The sequence below is a fragment of the Orycteropus afer genome, unplaced genomic scaffold, assembly GCF_000298275.1.
Source record: "Orycteropus afer afer isolate SDZICR_OR568_19922 unplaced genomic scaffold, OryAfe1.0 scaffold00072, whole genome shotgun sequence".
Classification (NCBI taxonomy): Eukaryota; Metazoa; Chordata; class Mammalia; order Tubulidentata; family Orycteropodidae; genus Orycteropus; species Orycteropus afer.
Window position 1 is genome coordinate 2,256,108 of NW_006921659.1, and position 11,284 is coordinate 2,267,391.

At 37.1% G+C, this 11,284-nt stretch overlaps 1 protein-coding gene across 1 annotated transcript in view; it reads left to right on the forward strand.

The window, feature by feature from the left end:
• METTL24 (methyltransferase like 24) overlaps positions 1-11,284 on the forward strand; it is a gene marked incomplete at its 5' end in the record, with an annotated part of 143,302 nt that overhangs the window by 34,948 nt on the left and 97,070 nt on the right. Inside the window, one exon of the mRNA XM_042780940.1 lies at positions 1,342-1,570. Within this exon, the coding sequence (XP_042636874.1) occupies positions 1,342-1,570 (229 nt within the window). The remainder of the gene's footprint in view (positions 1-1,341; positions 1,571-11,284) is intronic.

Sequence of the window (11,284 nt, forward strand, 5' to 3'; positions counted from 1 at the left end):
ATGTGCCGTCGAGTCGGCCCCGACTCATAGCGACCCCTCCTTGGGTTTCCGAGGCAGTATCACTACGGAAGTAGGATTGCCCAACCTTCCTTCCGAGGAGGTAGAAAATGGGGAACAGGATCTCTTAAGCAGAAAAAACAGGAGTGTGTCTGAGGTGGGTGCTGAATGTCTTTGGAACCAGAAAAGGTTGTGAAAGATATAACTGAGGACATTAGGGGGTTGCTATGCTATGGGATCCAGTAAGGAAGAGGGCAGCACAGTAGGGAGAGAGGAAGAGGACAAGACAAATGAGAGTATCGGGAATGTGTAGGGAGAGGATCTTTGTACTGAAGGCTATTTTAGTTAACTAAAACCAGGGAAATAATTATTATCCATTCTTATGTATTTCCAACTTATGGAATAGTCTGAAATTACTAGTAGAGTCTAAGAGAATGATGTGTATCTACACTGGATTCAGGCTTGACCAATGTATTGTAGATTCTAAATCACATCTAATTAAAGTATTTGGGGCAAAGAAGCCATAATCTCCATTTTTTTAAAGATCACTTTCTTTCTCAATTTATTTCATATTTTTGATTTTCATTCAAATTGGTACTTTAATCAAAGTGATACTTCTTACACCATTAAATAAGGAATATTTCTGAGTAAATTTAAAATTTATAAATGTATGGATTTTTCACATGATGTGCTCCCTACTGGGAACTCAACTACAAATTAATTTATAATAATTTCTTCCCCTTATTGATGTGAACATGGGTATGAATTTAGATGAATTACCTCTTGTACTTTTTGAGTACTAGATCCAATAGAACTACATACTTTTTTTTTTTAAGCTGTAACTCTTTTCAAATGCCCTCCATTTCTAAGAAAACTGCTATTGTTTTTAAGTCAAACAGCGTGCACAACACTGGGGCCATTAGAATGAAGACAAATGACCTGATCTGTAGAACACAGTTCTCCTAAAGGGAACTAATCCTGGGATGTATATTTTTGACATGTTCTGAGAAAATCTCTTCAGTCTACTGAACTCTTTTTTGTTCTATTGCTACTATGGTTTACATCTTAAAAAAAAAAGAAATTAATATGGTATGCTTCTATGTGTTTGAACATGTGACTCTCTGGCCTGCAAGCAGCAGATAATTTCTCTATTTCATTTAAGAAGCTTTATCTGTAATATTTTTTGTGAAAGAAAGTGTATTATTTATAAGTAGCCAAGTGATAAAATAGGAGATGGGTTGATATGACAAAGAAAGTTGGCCTTGGAACTGTCATCTCGTCAATCTAACACTTTGCCTCATTACATTTTTTTTTTCCCTTGATTTTCATCCTCTTTCTGTACAGGCTAGGAAATGAGGATACCCACTTTGAGGTTAGCATGGCCAACAATGGGTGTGAAGTTCATCGTTTTGATCCCAGTGTGAAATCAGCTCACATCCTGGAGAGTCAGCACCTTTGGTATCACCGGCTGTCCATTGACTGGCGGGATCCCCATCCGGCTGTTGCTGCCCAAAAACCTCATAGCAACACCAGAAAACTGGGAACCATCTTGAATGAATTTGGGCATCACAAGGTGAGCTTTTTCATTTGGTTTTATAATTAAAGAAAGTAAACAAACCCATGAGCTGCGTTTTTTTTTTTTTTTTTTCCTGTTTGTTTGTTTAAATCAAACCAAGGATAACAACATGGGATCGTTGTTGAAGGCCAATTTTAACCTAAATTATCACCATCATTATTTGTATAGTCAACTCTGTAGACATAAAGTTTTGGCAAGGAGAGAGATGACATTTAGATTGATTTGAAGATTTTAGTTGCTGTTGAGTGGTGCTGAGGTCTTAGTCAAGACTGGACAAAAGACAGAGATTTAGTTCTGGCATGGGCTCAGGAATACCATTTCCATTTGACAATTGATTTAAATTTCCAGACAGTGCAAACTACTTATGTTGACCTCAAATATAAAAAATAATCAGAGCCAAGTTTACGCTTGATAGAAGATTGCTTGTGAATCACGTTTCTCACTGTTGTGACAACTATTTTGAACTTTTTGGCTCTTAGAAACCAGGAAGTATGTGTAGCTTTGATTAAGTGTACTTTATAAAATTGAATGGATATTATGTGTGCTGCAGTTAATATAATAATATTAAAGAGTGCCAAGTAGCTACAAATATTTTATTGTGAATGGACAGCAAAAAAGAAACAACAGTCCTTGAATTATGTTTCCTGAAAGCAATTTTTAGTGCAGTACACCTGAGCTAATTGCACTCTATGTTGTTGTTATTATATGCCGTCAAGTCGGACCTGACTCATAGCAACCCCTCCTTGGGTTTCCCAGGCAGTATCACTACGGAAGTAGATTGCCCCATCTTCCTTCCGAGGAGTGGCTGGTGAGTTTGAAGCGCCAGCCTTCTGGTTAGCAGTCAAGTGCCTTAGCCGCTGTGCTACCAGAGTCACTGTGCTACCAGAGAATGCTATAGCTGCATTCTATAGGCAGATAGAAATTCTCCTGAGCACAGTTGGCTTGTGTTTGATCTACAGTCTTTTCTTAGACTTGGCCTATCGTTTCCAGCCAGAGATGCCATGCAATTTAGAACATGTCAGAATGTGTATTTCTATCCAAAGCCATGTGCTTAGGACTCGAGTTTAAACTTGAGTTAGCTCTTGCAGGCTTTTCCCCTGCATTGTTCTTTTTCCTCTTCTTTTATTTTTCAAACTCTTTTGATTAAACAGCAGGAGCTTCTTCAAGTGCAACTTCAAAGAATTTGCTGTTCTTTTAACATATGATTAACTGTTGATTAGTATTTTGTTTTGCCACTAAGAATAACTAGCCTTTAATAATCTGTATTGATGAAAGGAGCCCTAATGGTGCAATGGTGAAGTCCTCACTGCTAACTGAAAGGCTGGAGATCCAGACCTACCAGTGGCCCCACAGGGGACAAAACCTGACGATCTGCTTCCATAAAGATTGCAGACTAGGGAAGCCTATGGGGCGGTTCTGCTCTGTCACATGGGGTCGCTAATAAGGGTCAGAATCAACTTGACGGCATACAACAGCCTTGATGAAACATATATAGGATTTTTTTTTTTTTTAGGGGAATGTAAAATCTATGAGCAGAACCTTTTTTTAAATGTGCTATTAATTTTTTTAAGTATGTGTGGGAAGAAGTGGGGAACATTTTTCAGAACTTCATTTTTTTCTGCCACTTGTTAGCATCATAGACCTGGTTTTTACAGCTGAAAATTACAGGCTTGATTCTCTAATGTGTCAACTGTAGATTAGTCAAAGACCTAAATACTCATTCTTTGTATTCACTTAGCAGTCTTATTGCTCCCCCTTAATGCTTCTTACATCCTGTTCCCTTCCACCCCCACTCTTCAAAGAAAAGACTGAGAGAGAAAAGAGGTGAAACTCCAAGCCATTTTGCTTTGTTTCAGTCATATTTTAGCAAAAGATTTGGTGAAGGTGAGGATAAAGTAAGACTTAAAAAAAAATGATCTGTGGATATAATTTATCTAAGCCACATTTCCTGTAGGAAATGTTTTCAGATAACCAGGTATGTGCCTAAACTGTATTTATTTAGCTCCATGGGGCTGCCCTGACCAAACCTTTATGTTTAGCATGAAGGATGAAGCTTTCCTTTATAGCACTCCTTCTGAATACAGAAATATTTACAGTAATCTCTAAGAAATACCAAATTCACTATCATCAAGTGGATTCTGACGCATAGCGACCCATATAGGGTTTCCAACACTGTCAATTTTTATGGAAGCACACTGCCTCATCTTCTGCAGAGTGGCTGGTGGGTTTGAGCCACCGATCTTTTGGTTAATAGCCAAATATCTTAACCACTACGCCACCACAGCTAAAAAGGAGAGATATTTCAAAGGCCCCTTATTTTAATGAAAAACATTAATAATGAAAGAACCTTGGTTCAGAATTGCCAGGTATGTAATTACTGCTTTGAGAAAATATATCACTTGTTGAAGAATATAAAAGGTATTGATATTTGGTACTTTAAAGCTGAAACAAAATCTAAGTCCATCGATGAATGAATGCCTCCATTAAGAACATGCTTCTGGGAGCAATGTGATGCCAGGTAAAAGGAAGCCTTCTTTGTGGCCTGTAGCAAGGCACTGTCTGTTTCCATTTTTCTACATGTGTACTGGTAAATAGGACGTGATTCTGGCAGCGAGAGCAAGTACAAAAAAACTAAAACTAACACATGAAAAAATGTCAGCCCTTTTGCCATGCATTCTTCACTCATTTATTCTGAAAGTGACTGTAGAATCAAGAGTGTTTAGTTTATGCTTTGTTTTGTTTTGTTTCCTTCATGACTTTAAAACAGCTCAATTGTTTTGTGATGCTTTCCATGTGAGGCTATTTATCTTCTCTTAATACATACCTAGATTCCAGCCACTTAGGCAGCGTAGGCAAAAGGCAGTATTCTGAGACAATAAGAGACAGATGCGTAAGGTTCTTGTACTGCTTCTAGAACTCTTTGATAATTTTAACCTCACACTATAAATCAAAACACCTCTGAGCAGCTACATCAGCAAAAGCATGTGAGCCAGAAACCCCGTCTGTCAGGGAATAATAATCACCTGGATCCAGCATTATTTGAAATGATTAACTGTCTGCTCTTTGCTGAAGTGGTTGTTGCAGTAAGTATGCAAAAGAATTTTTCCAGACTGTGACTAGATATATTGAATCTGAAGTTTCTGGTCATACTAGTCATAATGTATACTTTTTTTTTTCCCCTATGGCCTTTATTGCACACTCAGAGTGTCATAAATAGTCCAGGCTGGTTAATGAAGACTTTTTTTTTTTTCCATTGTTAACCATGCTGATGATAATCAGAAAAACAGAGCTGCAATAGAATTCATCTCTAGAAGCTCTTTAATTTGGGTTTAAGTCATGGGTCCCCTTGAGAGCAAGGCATCTCATCACTCTAGCACTGAGTTTGCTTATCAATAAAATGAGGTCAAAATATTTACCTTAAAGGATTGTTTTGAGAATAAGATGGGAGAATGTCTCCAGTGAGGTGCATGGCATGAATTAGTCACGCACTTATTTTCAGTAAATTCAAAGAATTTTTGTTAAAAAATTTAGTAAATTTTTACTAAATTTTATAGAAAACATTAATTATTTTCCTTTGTAGGGAAAATACTTCAGAGATTTCTCTGAAAATTACTATCTGCACTTAATTCCAGCCGAGAGTTTTTAATGAAAGCTTTGCCTGAGACTGAAGGGCAATTGGTCCTTCAGACGTGGTTCTAGCAAAGTATTGTTTGCTGCTTCAGGCACTGAAAAGCTCTGCTGATGATTGTATAGAAAGTAAATACTGTGCTGTACAGAAATTAAATAAGCTGCTGAGAATTAATTGGAATTCACTCCACACAGAGCCAGATGTGGACCATGGTGGCTGCTCTGCCACCCACTGGGAGCCAGACTTCCTGCCTATTTAGGCTCAGGGCAGCAAGTCCTCCTTGCCCACTGACCCAGCCCATGTGGGTGTTCTCATTGGTCTCTTACACGAGGACTCCCTGAGCTGGGAGAAACCCATTGGTTATAAAACATGAGTTGTTTTTTTTTTTTTTTTTAATTTCTTAAATTTATTGTGATTTGGGTGAAAGTTTACAGAGCAAATTCATTTTCTATACAGCAGTTCATACACATTTTGCTTCATGACAATGGCTGCAATTCCCCACAATGTAACAGCTCTCTTCCCACTTCCTCCCTATAGTTATCTCTTCCTTGTGTCCTTCTTTCCTATGGATTCCTGCCCCCGGAGCTATCTCTCTGTGCAAACACTGCCCTTCTGTTCTTTCACCATTGATTGTTCCAAGGAGTGGATCTACCGGATGTAATGTTCACCCCATATGCCTGTCTGTTGTCTGTCTAGAAGCCATAGGAATGAGTTCAGTTCCAGACCTGAGGGGTAACTAGGGGCCATAGTCTTGATCCCTTTCCAAGTGCTATTAGTGCTGGGGTGAGATGGTATCTCATTATTGTTTTGATTTGTATTTCTCTAATGGCTAATGATAGTGAATATTTCTTCATATGGTTGTTGGTGGCCTGAATATCGCCTTTAGTAAACTGTCTATTCAAGTCTTCTGCCCATTTTTGAATTGGATTGTTAATCTTTTTATTGAGGTTTTCTATAAATTTTAGAGATAAGTCCCTTGTCAGGTATTGTCATTGCCGAATATTTTTTCCATAGGTTTCCATAGAATCCATAGTTCCTCTTTTCACTCTTTTGAAGCACGTAAAAATTTAATTTTTAGAAGGTCCCAATCATCTAGTTTATCTTCTGCTGTTTGCACATTTTGGGTTATTCTCGATATGCCAAAAATTACAAAAAAAAAATTCACTGTCATTGAGTTGATTCTGACTCATAGCAACCCCTCCTTGGGTTTCTGAGGTGGTATCTCTATGGAAGTAGATTGCCCAGTCTTCCTTCCAAGGAGTGGCTGGTGGATTTGAACCATCAACCTTCTGGTTAGCAGTCAAATGCCTTAGACACTACACCACCAGAGCTCCTATTCCCCTATTGTTTCCTTGAGGAACTATATAGTTTTAGGTTTCACATTCAAGTCTTTGATCCATCTGGAGTTAGTTTTTGTGTATGGTATGAGGTAGGGATCTTGTTTCTTTTTTCTGCAAATGGATAACCAGTTTTGCCAGCACCATTTATTAAAGAGAATGAATGGATTTTGGCCCTTTGTCAAAGATCAACTCACCAAAGGTTGATGGATCTATTTCTGGGTTCTCAATTCTGTTCCACTGGTCTGTGTCTGTTATTGTACCAATACCAGACTGTTTTGACTATTGTGGCTTTATGGTGGATTTTGAGATCTGGGAGTGTGAATCCTCCTACTTTGTTCTTCTTTAATAGTGCTTTGGTTATCTAAAACATCAGATCTGTTGTATGGTCTCTGCTATGTTTGAGAGAATGTGTTTATGGGCTTTAAAATCAGACTATAAATGATTCCTGTTTTCTTATTTTATTATTTGCTTATGAAATTGGCAAATACAAAGAAGATATTGATACTCCCCTGAGTGCTCTCTGGGAATAATACACACATATTCCTACTGGAAATGAAATATGATATATGCTCCTTCAGTAAGAAAATTTGATAATATGTATCTATTATATCATTTTTTACCTGGTAATCTTTTCTGCTTGCATTTTATCTGATATTACTTCTGCCATACGAGCTTTCTTTTGATAAGTATTTATATGAAATACCATTCTAGATTATTATTATTAAGATAATAGCTAACACAATTAGATACAATGAAGAAATTTTAGGTGCATAACTGAGAAAGAAGAGGGTAAAATTATTTGCAGATAATATGATTGTATGTCTGGAAAACCCCAAAGAATCTAATGGGAAGTATCAATAAAATAATATAATGAATTGAGTGTAGTGCAGAAAAATTTAAAAACTATACCTTTATAACTGACCTGTTGGAATATGAAAGGAGGGAAAAACATTATATGAAAACAGGAAAAAATATAAAAATAAACTTAAGAAATGTTCAGCATCTAGAAGAAGACTATAACTACTGAAGGATTTAAAAGAATACTTAGATTCAAAGACAAAGTATGTTCTTGGATAGGAAGATTCACTGTTATAATGATTTAATCTAAGTTAAATTAATCTAGAGAGTGCTGGTAGCACAGGGGTTACATGCTCAGTTGTTAAACAAACAGTTGGTGTTTTGAATCCACCAGTGGCTCTGTGAGAGAAAGATGTGGCAGTCTGCTTCTATAAAGGTTTATGGTCTTGGAAACCCTGTGGGACAGTTCTACTCTGCCCTGTAGGGTCACTATGATTTGAATTCAACTCAATAGCACTGGGTTTTGATTTTGGTTAATCTATTCATTTAATCCAACACTTGTCTGACAGCTTGTCATACTTTGGTGGCTTGCATGTTGCTGTGAGGCTAGAGGCTAGGCCATTGGTATTTTAAATATCAGCAGGGTCACCCATGGTGGACAGGTTTCAGTGGAGCTTCCAGACTAAGAGACTGGAGAAATTGGCCAGTAAAAACCTTGTGAATAGCAGGGAAGCACTATCTGATATGTTACTGGAAAACTTTATGAATAGCCCTAAAATTATCTGATATAGTTCCAAAAGATGAGCCCTTCAGTTGGAAGGCACTCAGATTATTACTGAGGAAGAGCTGGCTCCTCAAGGTAGAGTCAACCTTAATGACATGGATAGAGTAAAGTTTTCAGGACCTTCACTTGCTAATGGGGCATGACTCAAAATGGGATGAAATAGTGACAAACATCATTAATAATTGGAATGTGGAAAGTATGAAATATGAATCCAGGAAAATTGGAAGTTGTCAAAAATGAAATGGAACACATAAAAATCAATATCTTAGGCATTACTGAGTTGAAATAGACTGGTATTGGCTATTTTGAATCAGACAATCGTATGGTCTACTATGCTAGGAATGATACATTGAAAAGGAATGGCATTGCATTCTTCATCGAAAAGAGTATTTCACGATGTATCCTGAAGTACAGTGTTGTCAGTGATAGAACACATATACCTACAAGGAAGACCAGTTAATACTACTGTTATTCAAATTTACACACCAACCACTAAAGCCAAATATGAAGAAATTGAAGATTTTTACCAACTTCTGCAGTCTAAAATTGAGCAAATATGTAATCAAGATGTATTGATTATTATTGGTGGTTGGAAAGCAAAAGTTGGAAACAAAGAATCATCATCATTAGTTGGAAATACAGCCTTGGTTATAGAAATGACGCTGGAGATCGCATGATAGAATTTTGCAAGACCAATGACTTATTCATTGCAAATACCTTTTTTTAAACAACATAAACTGTGGCTATATACATGGATCTTGACAGATGGAATAACTGGAATCAGATCAACTGTGGAAAGAGGTAATGGAGAAGCTCAATATCTTCAGTCAAAACTATACCAGGAGCTGACTATGGAACAGACCATCGATTGCTCATATACAAGTTCAAAACTGAAGCTGAAGAAAATCAAAACAAATTCACTAGAGCCAAAATTTGAATTTGATTATATCCCACCTAGATTCAAAGGTCATCTGAAGAATACATTTAATGCATTGAACACCAGTGACTGAAAACCAGATGAGTTGTGGGATGATATCAAGAACAACATACATGAAGAAAGCAAAGGGTCAGTAAAAAGACAGGAAAGGAAGAAAAGACCAAAAAGGACTTTTTCTTGAATGGAGAATAGCTAAAGCAAATGGAAGACATAATGAACTAAAAGAGCTGAACAGAAGATTTCAAAGGGCAGCTTGATAAGAAAAGGTAAAGTATTACAGTGAAATGTGCAGAGACCTGAAGTTAGAAAACTGGCATTTCTCAAGTGAAAAAGACTGAAGAAAAAAATTCAAGCTTCATTTGCAATATTGAAGGATTCTGTGGGCAAAATATTGAATGATGTGGGAAGCAACAACAGAAGATGGAAGGAATACATAGATGTTCACCTATTTTGAGAGGTAGCATATGATCAGGAACCAATGGTATTGAAGGAAGAAGTTGAAGGTAGACTGAAGAAATGGGTAAAAAAAAAAAAAAAGACTCCAAGAATTGGCAGAATACCCATTGAGATGTTTCTGCAAATAGATGTAGCACTGGAGGTGCTTACTTGTTTATGCCAAGATATTTGGGAGACAATTACCTGGCCACTTGACTGGAAGAGATCAATATTAGTGTCCATTTCAAAGAAAGGTGTTCCAACAGAATGTGGAAATTGTGGAACAATATCATTAATAATCACACACAAGTATAATTTTCCTGAAGAAAATTAAAAAACTGTTGCAGCATATTGACAGGGAACTTAGAGAAATGCAAGCTGGATTCAGAAGAGGATGTGGAATGAGGACTACACTGCTGATGTCAGATGTATCTTGGCTGAAAGGAAATAATACAAGAAAGATGTTTATTTGTGTTTTATTGACTATGTAAAAGCATTCAACTGTGTGGGTCATGATAAATTATTGATAACATTGCAAAGAATGAGAATTGCAGAATGCTTGATTGTGCTCATGAGGAACCTGTACATAGACCAGGAGGCTGTCGTTCAGACAGAACAAGGTAATACTTCATAGTTTAAGATCAGGAATGCTTTGTGTCTGGGTAATATTCTTTCACCATACTTATTCAGTCTATAGGCTGAGCAAATAATCTGAGAAAAGCTGCATTCTATGAAGAAGAACGTGGCATCAGGATTTAGAGGAAGACTCAATGACGACTTGCAATATGCAGATGACACAACTTTGCTTGCTGAAAGTGAAGATAACTTGATGCACTTACCGATGAAGATCAAAGACAACAGTCTTTAGTATGGATTACATCTCACCATAAAGAAAACCAAAATCCTCACAGCTGGGCCAATAAGCAACATCACAATAAATGGAGAAAAGATGAAAGTTGTCAGATTTCATTTTACTTGAGTCTGCAATGAACACCTATGGAAGGAGCAGTCACGAAATCAAACTCATCACACTGGGAAAATCTGCTGCAAAAGACCTCTTTAAAGTGTTAAGAAACAAAGATGTAACTTTGAAGACTAAGGTGAGCCTAACCTAAGCCATGGTACTTTCAGCTGCCTCATATGCATATGAAACCTGGACAGTGAATAAGGAACACTGAAGAGTTGATGCCTTTGAATTGTGGCTTTGCTGAAGAATACTGAAAATACCATGGACTTCCAGAAGAATAAGCAAATCTGTCCTGGAGGAAGCACAGCTGGAATGCTCTTTGGAATCAAGACTGACCAGACTTTGTCTCACCTGTTTTGGTCATGTTGTCAAAAGGTGCCATTTCCTGGAGAAGGATATCATGTTTGGTAAAGTAGAGGGTCAGTGAAAAAGGGGAAGACCCTCGACAAGATAGATTGACAGTGGCCACAACAATGGGCTCAAGTATAGCAAGGATTGTGAGGATGGTACACGACTGGGCAGTGTTTCATTCTGTTGTACATAGGGTCACTATGAGTCAGAGCCGACTTGATGACACCTAACAATAACAACAACATTCATTTAATATGACCTGAATATAATGACCAATAGGATTCTTCATTCTTTTTTTTTTTTTGTGTGTGTGTGTGTGTATAGAAGTAGATAAACTGATTCTAGAGTTCAAATTAAAGTTAACCAGCTAAAATAGACAACCAAATTATGACAAATAGGAGTGATAAAGGAGGCCAACTAGCATTATATTAAAATTTAATATAAAACTATAATAATTAAAGCACAATGGTA